General features: G+C 39.1%; 1 protein-coding gene across 3 annotated transcripts in view; it reads left to right on the top strand.

The window, feature by feature from the left end:
• Positions 1-17162, top strand: part of NEBL (nebulette) — a 377968-nt gene that overhangs the window by 213027 nt on the left and 147779 nt on the right. Inside the window, exon 7 of one of the 3 annotated variants that reach the window (XM_077945916.1) lies at positions 10568-10655. The exons of the other annotated variants lie outside the window; for them this stretch is intronic. Coding sequence (XP_077802042.1) covers positions 10632-10655 — 24 coding nt within the window. The 5' untranslated portion in view covers positions 10568-10631. The remainder of the gene's footprint in view (positions 1-10567; positions 10656-17162) is intronic. 3 annotated transcript variants of the gene reach the window in all.

Raw genomic sequence — 17162 nt, 5'->3', positions numbered from 1 at the left:
ATTTTTCAGCCACAGTCACTTAAAGAAACAAATACATCCCAGACCAGTAATTACTTGTGCATGTCAAGTACAAGAGTTTTGGTTGTAAAATGGCATTGTCTAAAGGGGAGGTTTGAGAGGAGCCCCCGTAATAAAGTAATTAACACATATGACTTTTTTTTTTTTTTTTGAAGCAGAGATGAGGGATTCAGCAAACAATTTGTGAAGACCCTTTTTTCATGAAATCCTTTTTTCCCCTATTCCTTTCTTTTCAGTTTCACTGTTTTCAGACCATTATCTTGCCTGAGTTACTGCAGTAACTTCCTAATTGGCCTTATCTCCTTCTGCTCCTTTTATTGAATCTAAAACACAATCACCAGATGAGTTGTTCTAAAATATCTCTTTCATCAAGACCCTAATTATGACCCACTAAAATACTTTAAATGGACCTCCAGTTTGAATAGGATAAAGTCTAATCTCCTAAACCCTTTAATTCTGACTCTAAGGACCCTCCACAATCTGCTCCTAAATGACTGTTTTTCACCTTATCTTTCACTGTTCTTCACCACTGTTCTTCCATTTCTTTTAGGCCTACCTACTTACTTTGTTCTGGACTTTTGCATGAGTCATTCTGCATGTTTAGGACAATTCCACACTATCTGTAAACGACAGCCCAGCCCCCTGATCCCAGACACACCCTCAAACTCAGCTACGGTGATGTGTCTCATCTCTGAATTATTGTGAGGCTTTGTGCTATAACACTATCATTTGTACCACTCATTTCACACATCATATTCTCCACTTCAGTTTTAATTGGCATTTTATGTGTCTGTATGTCTGACCTCCTTAACTTCCCATAGGTGAAGATCATCTGTGTCTCCTTCCATTTGTGTTTTATATCTGCAAGAACGCACCAGATGGTGCTTTATACTTTGCCTTTCTTGTCACCTCCCTAATTTAGGGCACTCCCTACCCCTTGATAGGAGTGTGGGAATAATCTCTTGACTTGGGTTATTCTCCATGTAGTTTCTTGCAAGGTTTTCCTAAAATGCACATCTGATTATGTCACATCCTCTTTTAAAATCTGTTAAGTTTCTCTACTGCCTTTAGGATAAAATGTAAATCTTTTGCTTGGAATGTGAGGCTGTCCCTGGCTTAGTGCTAGCTGAGACCTCCAGCCTGGGAGGCCCTCTTGCAACCTGAACCCATCCATTTCACACTTCCGTCTGCAAGGCCCTTCGTACCTCTCCCCATCCACACTGGCTCAGAGGCTACCATTGAGACAGCCAGATGTGTGGGGGTCCCCGGAAAAACTGCAATCAGCCTGCCCATTAGGGAAGAGCCTCGGGAAGTTTATGCTGTTTGCAGAGGAGGTGGAGTGGTGGTGGGGGAGCCAGGCCCCTCCTCTTCTGTGTGGAACCTGGAATTTGAACTATGAGGCAGGAAGCTCTGTAGCAGGGGACTCTGGCCTTGCAGGGAGTCCCTATTTCCCCCTTTTCTTCCTTTCACCCAGCAAAACCCTGTCTTACTCATAATTCAGATTGTCTGTGAGCCTGAATTTTCATTGCTGTGGGACAAAGGACCCCGTCTTTAGCTGAACTAAGGAAAAGTCCTGCAACACCATCTTTCTCTAGCTACCCTGACAGTCAGCTTCTATAGCTGCATTATGAGTTTTCCTACCCTCAGACTGAACTCTATGAAGAAATGGGCTGTGTCTTTTTTCTTTATAGCCCCAGGGTCTAGCCCACTGCCAAATTTAATAAACAAATGAATCGACCATTTGTGTCAACAAATCTTTTTATTTTTTACTTCGATGAGTTAATCTCCTGGCCTTGTGTGAATTTCATCTTACAGTGAAGATTATTGCTAGGAGTTCTAATCTCTTTCAAAGTCTACCTGTCCATTGCACATCAATTTTCTTCCTGAAAGCTGCCAGATTTTTTTTCTATTGTATCATTTTCTAGCACAAAGTAGTTATCAAATATTTGTTCAGTAAAAGCTGGATTATGTTATGGGATTACTTTCTACATATCCAGGGTGTTTTTTCTTTCTTTTTTTCTTAAGAAGAGTTTACCATCCCATCCACTTTTCAGTCTAGGCAAATAAAATCTTTCCTGGAATATCTGCCGTAGTGGAGCAAGGAATGAGTCTACCCCTTCAATGCAAGATTGCTTATGCCTAGAGTAGAGCTCAGTACAGAGCACATACTCAGTAAATGCATGTGGAATAAATGAATGAGGCCATAATATGTAAAATATTGACTAATTTTGTACATTTCTTTTTCTTGAAACTCCTCGTTGCAAGGATATTTTTAGTTTCTCAAGTTACTTTCAACTTTATGATTCTTTTCTTTTTGGTGCTGCTTGATAAACACTACCTTTTACTCTCTGCTGCTCAAATATTTAGTGACTTCTATAGTTTTATCAAAGGATTGTAGCAACATTTCCTCAGTAAAGCAGGATAATTTATTTTCACATTACATTAGAAATGCCAGGACTTCCCCTATCTTAAAATACCATAGGAAATTCTTTTTGGTGTCTAATCCAAGAACCTAATAAAAAAAAAAAATAGGACTTGTCTTAGTCTGCTCAGGCACCATAACAAGATATCGCAGGATGGGCAGCGTCAAGCAACAGAAATTTTTCTCACAGTTCTGGAGGCTGGGAAGTTCCAGATCAAGGTATGGTAGGGCTGTTGAGGGCTCTCTTCTTGGCTTGTAGACAGTTGCCTTCTCGCAGCGTCCTCATGTGGCCTTTCGTTGGTGTGTGCACATGGAGACAGACAGGGAGAGCAAGAGAGATCTCTGTGTCTCCTCCTCTCAGAAGGACACAGACCCAATCGGATCAGGGCTTCCTTGTGACTTCATTTAACCTTAATTACCTCCTTAAAGTCACCCTCTCCAAATACAGTCACATTGGTGGTTAGGGCTTCAACATATGAATGCTGGGGTGGCACGCAATTCAGTCCATACCAGGGCTGAATGAGGAATGATCTGCATGTATAACAGGGAAATTTTGAGGTATTTAAGTGACATACACTTTGTGAACATGCTTTGAAATATCCAAAGTGTCACATAATTATAAGCTACTATCATGAACTAATTTCTTGATTTTTCTTTTCTTTTTTTTCTTTTCTTGTTTTTCTTTTGAGACAGGGTCTCAGTCTGTCACCCAGGCTGGAGTGCAGTGACACAATCTTGGCTCACTGCAACCTCCACCTCCCGGGTTCAAGTAATTCTTGTGCCTCAGTGGAAACGGGATTTTGCCATGTTGACCAGGCTGGCCTCAAATTCCTGGCCTCAAGTGACCCGCCTACCTCATCCTCCCAAAGTGTTGGGATTACAGGCGGGAGCCCCTGTGCCCTGACAGATGAGCTAGTTTCTTTAGTGAAGTTAGATGACACTACCCTCTACCCATTGCCATTCCAGGAAAACTTCTACATTCAGTTTTAAACTTTTCCCTATTTTCAAGCTGAATATTCTTAACTAAAAAAAGAAAACAAAATTCCTCCTATGTCCTATTTCCAGTTCTTTTTTTTTTTTCTTTTTTTGCAGACAGTCTCATTCTGTTGCCCAGACTGGAGTGCAGTGGTGCAATTTCAGCTCATGGCAACCTCTGCCTCCTGGGTTCAAGCGATTCTCCTGCTTCAGCCTCCCTAGTAGCTGGGACTCCAGGCGCCTGCCACCACGCCTGGCTAATTTTTGTATTTTTAGTAGAGACGGGGTTTCACCATATTGGCCAGGCTGGTCTCAAACTCCTGACTTCAGGTGATCCACCTCCCTCGGTCTCCCAAAGTTCTGGGATTATAGGCATGAGCTACCGCACCCGGTGGCTTTTAATTTTAAGAATTAAAAGTTCTTAATTGGAGCTTTCAAACTTTTCATTTCCAGTTTTGAGCCATTAGTCATTGATAGAAACACAGATACTTTAGAGTAGTAGTGAAGTTTTTAAGTTTTCCAGATCTTGGTTGAATTATGTAGTTCAGAATGTAGACTTCACATGTCCTGTGCTAGCAGTTTAGCCTGGGCAGACTTGAATAAAAAGGAGGGCAGAGGGATGAGAATAGAAAAAAAATTTCCAGAAAGTATAACAAAGACTAGCTTCATGTCTCAGTTTCCAATGCACGATTCAGATTTAGAACTTTGAAAGTATCTAAATTTTCTTCCAGATTTTATTATACCTCTTAGGACATAGCCACAGTGAGGAGAATATCCTGAATGTTAAAGAAAAACCAGAACTCTTATGTATATATTTTTGGAGTCCCAGATGTTACTATCATTAATAATTAGACCATATAATTATAATGTCAATGGAGTTTTAGAGGAAGGTTTAAAACCTGTTTTTTTTTAGTTCTTAAGAGTAATAGTTGAGTGTTATTTTAGCTTATTGGAGGGTCATAATTCAAGGGAGACATTGTGTAAGATTTATTTCAAAAATCCATTGGTAATCCAAGCCAAGTTTATATAATTAAAGAAAATTTTATGATTTGGAAGTTAGAAACAAGAAAGTCTTTTTTTTTTTTTTTTTTTTTTTTTTTTTTTTTAAGCACACAACTATGCTCTCTAATTTGCTTTCCATTTTCCTGGAAGGATTATGTCATAAAAATTGCATTTCTTCATTTTTTTCTTTTTGCTCATATTTTCTCCTATAGCTTTCTTTTCATTCACGGTTGTCAGGCCTGCGTTGTAGCCTTCTTCTCTTTTGTACAGAGTCATATGCAATGCTGCTTGCACAAAGATATCCCTAAATTTCTGTCTGAAGGATCTATTGCTTTTGTGAAATGCCTCCAGACTCTATTTGGTTCCAAGGACAAGAAGTAGGAAGTCATGTTTTTTGCTTCTTTATATTTTTGATTGATTTTTCCTTTCGTGGCTATATCAATTGTAACAAAGTCAGCTTTTTTTTTTTTCCCAATAGAGATAAGGTTTGCCTACATTGCCCAGGTTGGTCTTGAGCTCCTGGGCTCAAGCTATCCTCCCACCTCAGCTTCCTAAAGTGCTGGGATTACAGGTGTGAGCTACCATACCAGGCCACAAAATAATATTTAACTCATTTGAATTAAGCTTTGTACCATTACATCCTTGGAATTATAAAGGTGTTAGCATTTGCCTGTGTTTAGCAAACTAGGAAAAAGAGTATGGATTTAGAAAAAAGAACACAGGCAAAAACCTTAAAAACCATTCTATTGTTCTTAACACTGTCATTTTTGATAGAATCGATTTCCCCTAAACAAAGTGTTTTAAATATTTATTTTTCTTGTGTAATCGTAGTGAGGTCTTTGATGATAAGTGGCATTTCTTGATCATGTTTAAATCCTCCAGAATCTGGGGCTTTGACTGTAAAGTATAAGACAGAAGTAGAAATTACCTTCACAGTTACCTGACATGTATACACGTTTGTTCGTGAAACATTGGCTTTGGACATAACATTGCATCAGGCCTTGTGGATTTCAGAAAAAGTGAAAAACCACTTTTCTGGATGTGTTTCATGTTCATCCTAGGATGCATGAGGACCTCGGTTGGATGTAAAAGTGTTTATGAGGGAGAAGAGGCAGAAGGAAGGGAAGAGATGAATATAAGGTTAGGAACACCCAGCATATCCTTGTTAGAGTACAAAGAGAGATCCCATTCCTGAAATACAGGTTGAAGCAGCATTGTTGAAGGAGTATTTATTGTATTTGCAAATGTACATACTTTGGGCATCTATAAATCCAAAATAAACATTTCTAGAAGATACCACTTTTGAGAACTTAATTATTGACTTAACAAACATGTTTTAAAGTGTTTACTATGTGCCAGGCACGTTGCTAGGAGGTAGGATTAATGAGGAATAAAGCATAGGTGACCCCTGAGGCCCTGCAGTTTGTAGTTAGCTTGACAGGCAAGCAGACGATGTTAGAGCAACAAGCTCCATATATGAGATAATACATCTAATGATCTAAATGGGAGAAATGCCAGATAGAGGGAAATGCTGTGTTAATATCAGAAGGATAACAAACTCAGGTTTAGGAAGGAAAGGAATTGAACACGAGTCATACTATTTTATTAGTTGTTAAAAACTTTACTGAATAATTGATTTCAATAGTGATTTATAATCTTTAATAATAGAAGCTATACAATCTATTTTTAAGTTTTGTCTGCTTTTGTATGTCTGTTTTCTTTATTCCCTATTTGCCTATCAGTATTCCAGAAAATACCACAAAAAACTAAGTCAAACCGTCTAAATCGCTTAACAGGCATTTAAATAAAGAAATAAAGGTGTCCTCAACAGAAGAAAACAAAACACAAAAGGAAGTCAAACAAACCACAGTATTCTATATAAAACATCACAAATGTTCAAGTATAGAAGAGTGTTGTTCAGCTTATTAATTTCAAGATGGTTAAAAAAATCAGTATCTTAAACATTTGCATACATTAAAAATTCATAAATATGTTTTTACTATTTTGATTTTCAATGCTTGAGAAGATGAAAGGGTTCGAAAGTAAAACTTTGGCCATGGTTCCTTCGTCTCTTTTCCTGCCTCCAACCTGTATAGTGATACTTTTGGGGTTTTTTTTTTTTTTTTTTAACTTTAAGTTCTGGGATACATATGCAGAATGTGCAGGTTTGTTACATAGGTATACATGTGCCATGGTGGTTAGCTGCACCTATCAACCCACCATCTAGGTTTTAAGCCCTGCGTACATTAGGTATTTGCCCTAATGCTCTCCCTCAGCTTTCCCCCTATCCCCCAACAGGCCCTGGTGTGTGACGTTCCCCTCCCTGTGTCCATGTGTTCTCGCTGTTCAGCTCTCACTTATGAATGAGAACATGCAGTGTTTGGTTTTCTGTTCCTGGGTTAGTTTGCTGAGAACGGAAGTTCTGGCCAGGGCAATCAGGGAAGACAAAGAAATAAAGGATATTCAAATAGGAAGAGAGGAAGTCAAATGGATACTTTTGAATTTAAAATTTTTCATGACAGGGCCCAAGATATTCAGGAAATATTTTACCTTTTAAAAACATACATGCATCTGAAATAGCGGTCTATGCACAGGTGACGTATGTGTTTGCCACGTATGCATAGAGCGCGCATGTGTGTTTGAAGACAGAGCTAGTGAAAGGAAAAGAGAAACATTGGTTTTAGTGCTGTTTGGTTTCCACCTTTGGCGTTCTTGGCCCAGTCTGTGTTAACGACAAACCACTGGGACATCCCCTCAGTGCTGTGGGGTCTTTTCCTGCCAAATATTGTTCTCTTGCAAGATTAAATAGCTGAATCAGTGTGGCCCGAATCTTGATCCTGCTGAGAATATTAAGAATCCTGCAGGTTGTAATACAGATTAGCTGGTGAGAGCTCTGTTGGAGAAATAAAGTGAGTTTCTCTAAATGAATTTAACAACTGCTGTGAACCTTTTTGTGTCCTCCAGCATGAGTGTGTGTCTGCTGGCAGTTAACCATTTATTCCCCTCATTTTCTCCAAAACTTGTTCTCGTCCACCTCTGTGCCTTTATTGTAAACACTTCCATAACTATTTCACATTCAGGTTTTGCCAGATAAGGCATTTGATACATTAAATAACTGAGTACTGTGAAGGGTAAGCCATTATTTACTTGATTTACTTAAGGGAGAAAATAATATTTTTTGGTATTTATAGAAAGAAAGGACTAGTGTCATGGGTATAATGAAATAAACCACACCACTGGGTTATTTGGAGTAAACTGATTAGCATATTGGGTTCTGATCCTCAGCTTTATGTTATTGGTTGAAAGGTGTGAAATATTTAGCAAGAGGCAGGACAGATGATTAAAATTATTTACATTGCTTCTAACCTCTATCCCATTATTTCTGCTTCCAGGGTTAGATTAAAACCATTAAAGGCTCTAAATTCTATAAAAAGGATGATGCTTCCCCCTAAATGAAAGAAATTTAAAAATCAACAGGAACAACACTCAACTCTAAAGCTTGTCCAACCCATGCCCTTGGGCCACATGCGACCTAGGACAGCTTTGAATGTGGCCCAGCACAAATCCGTCAACTTTCGTAAAACATTATGACATTTATCCATGTACCTTTTGTTAGTGTTAACGTATTTTATGTGTGGCCCAGGATGATTCTTCTTCCAGTGTGGTCCAGGGAATCCTAAAGATTGGACACCCCTGCTCTAAAGCATGAGACATACAGATAACCTGAAAATAATTCGGTGTTTGTTAGGTTGTCTGATTGCAGACTTCTGTATAAGTTTGTTGAATTCTTTTCTCTTTTGGGTGCCTGTTACCTCACTTATGCATGAAACGTGTGCTCAGTCTGCTATGAAGCCATCCCTCCATCTGCTTTCTACTCTATTACCCATTTGTCTCCTGACACTGTGTGTGTGTGTGTGTGTGTGTGTGTGTGTGTGTGTGTGTGTGTGATTTCTCAGTAAAAATGTCAATGGCTGTGATTTGTAAATAGCAAAGCCTGGCACAATGATAATAAACAATTATGAAGCTCATCAGTGCTGTTTTACTTTTGCAGATTACTCCATCGATTATTACTATGACTGTTACAATTATATCTTTAGAAGTTAAATATTTAAATTAGTTTGGGGAGGGGAATCTTGTCCTAAGAGAAGGCACAAGAAGAGGGGAGCAGTGTGAGTTTGACACTTTCCGTCCAGCCCTCATATAATAGCCTGTGTTTTGCTGTTCTAGCCAATGTGAGGATATGAGGATGTCAGGCAAGGTAGCATCTCATCTTAAATCTGTGCTGCCGGAATACTTTTAAAGTTACCCTACAACTCCGCTAATGCTGTCTGTGAAACACTTGGGGCTATCACTGAGGCATTCTGACCTCTAGTCTAGGTTGCCTTTCGTTTTCGACATATGACGCTTTGAAACTCAAATCTACAGGCATTGCTGAAATTCCCAGCCATTCAGAAATAGACTTTCAAGACTTTCAAGAACTCCTGTGTATTAAACTGTAAATCCTTCAGATATCGTCAGCATCATCCTGTTCTCAGGATGCACCCTGTACTCCTGGTTATTTTTTAGGGGACCTTTGAATGTCTCACTACCAAATGCTTTGGAATCAGTCAGCTTCTGGGGATCTTGGGGTGGTGAGCTTTCTGGCACTTGTATGGGTTCCACAAAAGTAGCTATTAACAATTCAAAAAAACCCATCAGTTCAGGAGGCAAAAAAATAAATGTTATCCTTTGTTAAATGCTGCCAGGATTTCCACATCTAGGATCCTTGATTCCAGCCTCCTAATATTAAGACTATACCCCGTTTTTAAATTGTGAACTATATTACATATACAAAACAGTTGATAGAAACATATGTTCAGTTTAAAGAATAATAAAATGGGACTGGGCGCAGTGTTTGAGACCAGCCTGGCCAACAGCTTGGTGAAACCTCGTCTCTACCAAACATACAAATATTAGCCAGATGTGGTGGCGTGCACCTGTCATCCCAGCTACTTGGGAAGCTGAGGTGGGAGAATTGCTTGAACTCAGGAGGCAGAGGTTGCAGTGAGCTGAGATCACACTACTGTACTTCACCATGGGTGACAGAGTGAGATCCTGTCTCAAAACAAACAAACAAACAAAAAACAAAAATAATAAAATGGGTAGTCATGTAGCTACTCCTGGCTCAAGAACTGGAATATTTGAAAAACCTCTGAAGTCCTTTGTGTGTTCCTTGACTCAACTTCATCCTGCTAACTACCAGCAACACGAGGGCCACTGCTTCTTGAAAACACAGATTTTCATAGTGAGCTCCTGAAAAGATTATTTGAATTTCCAGTTTCCATGTGCAGAAACAACATATAGACTTTGGAGGAAACATGATTGGCTCCTTGCTCATACAGCCTATAAGGGCTGCCTCTCACCTTCCTTGTCCTCATTTAGCTGTTCAGGGCTCAAGCAGGGGCCTGTCAATCATCTCTTCATCCCTGTTCATATGTAGGTGACACCCACATCCCCAAATAGAGGGAAGAGATGAGAACGAACATTCGTGAAGGGCTCTTGTGTGTCCGGCCATCTTTCATGTTTGTTATTTCACTTATTTTTTTAGCAACAATCCCTAGAAATACTTGTCATTATTCTCATTTCACTGATGAGGAAACTGGCTCTCAGAGAGGATAAATGAATTATTTAATTGCACACAATCAGTAAAGAGCAGAGCTGGGATTGGAGTCCAAGTTCGTTGGTTTGGTTTTCTTTTTTCTGACTTCAAAGTCCAGCACTTGAACCCTCTACCCCAGGATTTTGGGAGCATTGATTATATGTTATATCTGGAGCCCTTGTGCTATAGAGCAAATGTCAAAAAATTTTGGTTTCTTTTTGTCGGTACGAAGCTAGTGTGTTCTTAAATGACATTTTGGGGTCTGTGTGGCGAGTATTAGGACCAAATTTTGAAGTTCCAAATTTCTTACCACTGGGAACCAGTCTTTCTTCTCATCCCCAAGTAGAATCTCTCATTCAGATGTTCCTTTATGTGCTGGGATATAAGAAGGCTTTGCATTTTTCCAGACATTTTACACGTGGTTTATTCATGTGATGCATGATGTTATTAAGGGTTGATGCCTTTTCTCCTTCAGAATATGCTAACTTTACTTGTTCCTCCATTCTCTGAAGGTACCTTTTCTGTGCTTGGCACTATATTAGGAGCGGAGGATACAAGATCTAAGCACAACTATCAATGCAGAACACAGAACATGGCCTGGTAAGTGTGTTAAGAGCGAGAATTTGTGGAGTACAGAGCAAGGCACCTAACCCTAGCTGGGGTTTGGTGATGGTCCCAGATGGCTTACAGAAGAAAGTGTCCTGAGATGAGTTTTTAAGAATGAATAAGGATAGACACAAGTGAGGAGTTGGCGCTGGTGAATGGTGGGTGGCAAAAAACTTCACATTAGGGAAACTGCATGTACAGGAATGAAGAATGAGACTGCGTGGTGTTCAATGAGCTGCAAATACTAATTTTATCCTGAAAGTTTTGAAGAGTAACTCAAAAGTATTTTTTAGTAAGGAAATGACCCTACATTTTAGGGTAATTGTTTGTTTAAATATTGAGAGTGCTTCATCTAGTCCTGTGGTCAACTTGGCCCTTACGTGGATTGGATTTCACTCTAATTTTCACTAGGGGATCTTGTGGCCTTTTATGTCTGACTGTTTAGCCAGGGATGATTATGGCACTAGGATTTGTAGGTGTCTGCTTTTGGAGAACAAAAGGGAAATAATTATGATTTCTTGTATCTCTGTATGTTGAAGCAATGCCAATTAAAAAAGTAACTTAGGCAGTTTTATTGCATTGATTTAGAATTGAATGACAATGTTGAACAAAGGTGTCTGTGTGGCATGTAAATTGGGCAATGGTGTGCTCACGCTCCAACTGCGATACAAGCCTGGGATAGGTAGTCTCAGTCATGCTCTCAGGTTGGCAGGTGTGAGAGAGTGCAAACCCGTATAAATATGTATGCCTTTAGCCTTGCATGCTGCGTTAGTTCTCATACAAATATAGACAGAAACGCTACGTTAGTTCTCACACAAACATGAAAAATCTCAGTTAACCTAAAATGTCTGCATTGTGGGGTGTTCTGGTAAACCAATTATTATGTTTAATTTTATTTATTTATATAATTTATTTTATTTTATTATGAGACAGAGTCTTGCTCTTGTGGCCCAGGCTGGAGTGCAGTCATGCGATCTCGGCTCACTCTACCCTCTGCCTCCCAGGTTCAAGTGATTCTCCTGCCTCAGCCTTCCAAGTAGCTGGGATTACAGGCATCCATCACCATGCCTGGCTAATTTTTGTGCTTATAGTAGAGATGGGGTTTCACCGTGTTGGCAAGGCTGGTCTTGAACTCCAGACCTCAGGTGATCTGCCTGCCTTGGCCTCCCAAAGTGCTGGGATTACAGGCAGTGAGCTACCATGCCCGGCCTATATTTAACTATATTTAAATACAAGTTAAGCCTTAACTTTTGTTGTTTTTATTGACTGTGTTTCTGAAAGTTAGATGGTGAACCATAAGGTAACTAACTTTGACTCCAAAACTTAACCACCTCTTGTTCATTAAACAGACCAGAGACTAGACCGTAGACATTGATTGACTAGCACAGGTCATTTTAGTGGATACAGATGATCCAAGAGATGGCCCTGGGTCCCTGTTGTCCTTAGGACACTGTCTGGAATTATCATTTTTTTGGCAGCCTGTGAGGATGCTTGTTTGAGATGATTTACCTTTGACTCTTAAAGTCAGAATACAGAGAAGTAAGATCCTAGTAACCAAATAGTTTTGGACAACTTAGTTTTTTGTGTGTAAGGAATTGAGGACTTGATCCTAGTTAAAAGCAAAGGAAGTTAGCTTTGCATTGTAGCAGGTCATGTGGGTAAGAAACAAGAAACAACTTCCTGTGGTATATGGATTATGTGATAAATTCATAAGGCTCTTTCAACTTTTGAAGTGACCTCTTTCAGCTGAACATTGTATCTCAATCACTATGCCTCTTTTCTCCTACATCTCTAATGGGAATGATAGTATCTAATGCTTATTTTAAGTTGGGAGGATCAATGAACACATGATGGAAAAACCTTTTGCATGACTCAGAAGAAAGGTGCTGTTAAATAAAAATGTGAAGTTGAGCTTTCTCAACGGAGATGGGTACACCAAGGGATGATTGGCTTTCCTTTCGGACCTTTAAGAATTTTATTAACATGTAATTGAGAGACATGGGAAAAACAGTTTAGCCTGGTTTAGGAGAGTTGGAGAAATCCTTGTGCCCTCATGTGGGGCAGGAGAAAGCTGAGCGTATGTTATTGGGCTGCACTTGGCAGGTGCAATTTTAAATCCTTCCAGATCACACATCGAAAACAAAGTGGTGGTAATTATTCCTAAGGATCCCAAAATGTTTTGCTTTGGAATGGGGATTAATACCAGGCAAAAAAGCGGGATGTTTGATGAAAGGCCCCATTTCCTTCTTATGCTTTTGTTCTTTTAAAGAGTATGTGATATGAGCTAACGTTTATGATGCTGAAAAAGAATCAACCCAAGCTTATTCCTAAGGTGGGAGATGTTCAAAGCTATTGAACGGTGTTGGATTACAAGGTCATTTGGAAGGTCAGAAAAGGCAATAATTAGAACAGGCAGAAATTAAACTATAATGAACGGTAATCCTAAAGAAAATTAAAACACAGAAAACACTGCATTATTTATTTAGATTCAGTGGGAAGTTGCCAAGAAAGAGACAGCTGGCTTTCTGCTTTTTGGAATGTTTGTACACTAGAGAAGGAGCTGTCCCTTGGATTTAAGGTCTCGCTAAATTCTTGCTCTAAGGCCAGACCTAATTGTAAAAGGAAGTGGGGAGCAGACGTAGTTAACTAGGTGATTCAGGACAGAAAAGACATGGGCCAGAGGGACAAGTAGACTGAATTTGGATTCTGCTTAGACAGATTTCATAATCATTATCCACCATTTTTTAGGTTCTATTTGCAACAGCCTGTTGAGCATAAACAACTGATTTTAGAGGCAGACAAGACCTGAGTTCTAATGCCTACATCTTTTTTTATTGCCCCTTTAACCATAGGAAATAGAGTAATAAAGTGGTTCTGTTTCATTCACTTTATTATGTCTCAGTTTCCACATCTGTAAAATGGGAATGAAAATACTTGCAGAGTTTTTATGAGAATTAAATATTAGCTCTTACAATATGAGTGAAAGATTTGTCCTTGTGCTTAGTAATTGATAGTTTTGTTATTATTATGCAATAAACTGAAAACGGAGGAAAGATTTGGGCATGGAAATGCTTTAATTGGTCACGTCATTTTGAATTTATAGAAATAGCAGCAGTATTTCCAGTCTTGAAATTTATTGCCATTTAGAACAGTTTATTTTATTTTTATTTGGATTTTTTAGAAGCCTCATTATTTTGATTACCATTCCTTACAGTTTTAGGTATAATATCTTTATGAAATAATGCTGCAATTTTTTTCTGGAAGCTGATGTCCATTATGGAACTTTCATTGATAAGAGTGGAAGTTGGTCCTATAATGATTCTCATGTAGGTGAAAAAAATTCTTCTTAGGTTTTTAGTTCACAAATGAGTTATTTTGCAATTTAAACTCAGGACCCTACGATTTTTAGATAATTTCCTAATGCTTCTTTGCATCCTTACAAGCATCATGATAAGCGTCAAGATTATTTAAGATGGGATGGAGAAAACCCTATATTTCTTCTGAAATTCTGCATTTTAATTTAAAGAGGTAACAGTGTTTTAATTCTGCTTCCATTTCATTAAAAGGCACAGATTCCAGATTCAGTCTCTGATGGCACAGTATCCTTACAAAGGAGGAGGTATCTCAAAGTCCGTGTGATTTCCAGGTGATACAGATATTTTAAGGCTCACTACTGAGGGGAGCGTGTTTTTGGGGGTGTTCTCAGTTCTGTTGTCTGCATTCTTCCATGCAGTGCTTAGTGAATTCGATGAAGAGATGCTGATAATCATCTGCTGCCTTAGCTGATATTAGTATCACTTGTAGGCTCACAGTTGCCGTTTGTCATGTTTAGCACAGTCTTGAGAAGATTCAAAAGTTCTGTTACTTTTAATCCAGAAATGAACCTATTTCGTGATCTTTGTTATGGATACCCATGTTGTGTATTACACAAAATCTACATCTGAGAGGAGATAGTGGATGCTTCCTCGGGGTGACTTTTATAATACTTACCACATTGTGTCGAAGGACTGATTGCATTTCCTCTCTTTCCAGCCAGCTAGACTGTGGTTCTTTGAGCTCAGGGAATGTGGCCAGTCATATTTTTAACCCCAGCACCAGACATGGTACCTGGCATGTATTGGCCTTCAGTAAGTGCTTTAATGAATAAATAAAATTGTGTGACACTTTGCTTCACTATTGCACAGCATGACAGTTTATTTCCAGATTCATTTCCAATCACAACTCTTGACCTATCTTGGTGCACTCCTAGATCTCTCTTCCCATTTTGTTCCTGATAGAAATGTTGCTATATCTTAAAGATTTGTCTGTTAATGAAATAGTAGGTGCATTTTTATGCTGTGGTTGCACCTTGTATGAGTCAGGAAGTTAATTGCTGAAATAAACAACCTTCAGATCTGAGTACAATAGAGTTTTATTGTACTCTCACATTATAGACCAACACAGCTTGGTAGCACAGAGGGGGCTTAAAAGGACTCTGTTCCATGTGGTCATTCAGGGATCCAGGCTGCTTCTGTCTAGCACCTCTGGTATCTAGTGGGGCCATGGCATTCTCTACTGGATGAGCTGCATCTGGCGTGCAGTCAGGCAAAGAGCGGGCCCATCGTGGATAGCAAGGGTTTCACGTTCAGTCTGGAAGTCATGTATGTCACGTCCATCCATATTCCACAGGCTAGAATTCAGTTTTGCAGACTCACTTCACTGTGGAAGGCTCAAAATGTGGAGTGGTGTGCCAAGGAGAATGACTAACAAGTGTGCGTTAGTGCACAATAGTAAGTCCCTGCTGTACACTCTTTGATCAAAAAGTATATACTTTGAGACTAGGCAGAAATAGTCCCAAACACTTTATATATCCCTTCAGCTCCTGAGATGCTTGTCATATTCTCATGAGAGCTGAATTTGAGTTTCAAGGAGACCTATGCACTCTCTATAGTAGAAGAAATACTTTGGGTTCAGAACCCATCTTCTTTCCCCTTTGTTTTGACCATAGACCTGTCTCTGAAGTCTTGCTCAGTCACAGATGAGACTAAAGTCCAGTCTGAAGCAGGGAGCGAGAACTTGCAATCATTTCATAAATCAGGCACAAAAAATTTAAGTGTAAAATGGGGCCTTGTTGTTGTTGTTGTTGTTGTTGTTTAATGTTAATGAAAACATATTTTAAAATCAACCTGTACTTTTACAAAAAATACAAAAGTAAAGATAGTGAAACTGTTAGTGTACCCAGCTGGCCATATGCTGAACTGAGAAACTCTGAATAGTTGGTGACAAGGAAATGGCTTCTTAAACACTCATCTCCCCAAGATAAGTACTATCCCCACTTGAGAACCAGAACTGAGTGGAGCATACCTGCCAATGTCATTTGTGTTGTATCTGAATTCACCAAACAGTGAGGCTTTATTGTATTTTCTTATGTAACTTTCTTTTTTTTTTTTTTGAGATGGAGTCTTCCTCTGTCACCCACTCTGGATGCAGTGCAATGGCGTGATCTTGGCTCACTGCAACCTCTGCCTCCCAGGTTCAAGTGATTCTTCTGCCTCAGCCACCCGAGTAGCTGGGATTATAGGCATGTGCCACCACATCCGGCTAATTTTTGTATTTTTAGTAGAAATGGGGTTTAGCCATGTTGGCCAGGCTGGTCTTGAACTCCTTGCCTCAGGTGACCCACCCACCTTGTCCTCCCAAAGTGCTGGGATTATAGGTATGAGCCACCATGCCCAGCCTTCTTCTGTAACTTTTTAAGGTTTATATTTACCTGGCACTCCTGAGAGTGAGTCAGTCATATAGTCTAGTAGTGTACAGGTAAGTTTTGAGGCTATTTTGTGAAAATTACTTTGGAATCATCTTTGCTGTGAAAAAACTAGTTCTTGAGGCCATCTGATGGCTTAAAAAATGGACACTTTCTTTCAGGGTCACAGGTGACAATTTATAAATTTACTATAAAAAGGGGCTTAATTGGTTTTTGGGTCAGGAGGGACTGGTGCAAATGGTGAACCATAAATACTCTAAAGGCTTCAAATCATTTCTGGGGATCCCCAGTTCATGCCCACAGAATGGCAAACACATCGAGAGAATCTAGGTTCTTCTACTGGATTGTACCTTTTTTTTTTGGTCATGCAAACTTGTGCGTGTATTTTTTGAAGTGTTAATGCATTTAGTATCTAATGTACCTAATTTATGCAATTGGATATTTCATAAATGGGTTTTCTGCATGCAAGCATTTGTACACATTAATATTTATGCAAGTATTCAAATCAATGCAAGGGCATCTGTCTGAATCTGTGATGAAAATATGCATATGCATGAACATTTGTACCAGGGGATAAGTCCCCAAAGTTAGGGATTGCTGAGGTTACAGTTTTCAACTTTTGTCCTTTTGGCAAAATTTTCTTGACTAGGAAAGGCATATGAAGAAATAGCACAACCATTAACATTGACAAATAAAATGGTTTTATGTAAATATACTTAATAGCAAGTCTATTGAAATTCCTTTAATCAGTGATATGA

The sequence above is a fragment of the Macaca mulatta genome, chromosome 9 (genome assembly GCF_049350105.2).
Source record: "Macaca mulatta isolate MMU2019108-1 chromosome 9, T2T-MMU8v2.0, whole genome shotgun sequence".
Lineage (NCBI taxonomy): Eukaryota > Metazoa > Chordata > Mammalia > Primates > Cercopithecidae > Macaca > Macaca mulatta.
This window is presented reverse-complemented; position numbering and strand designations above follow the sequence as displayed.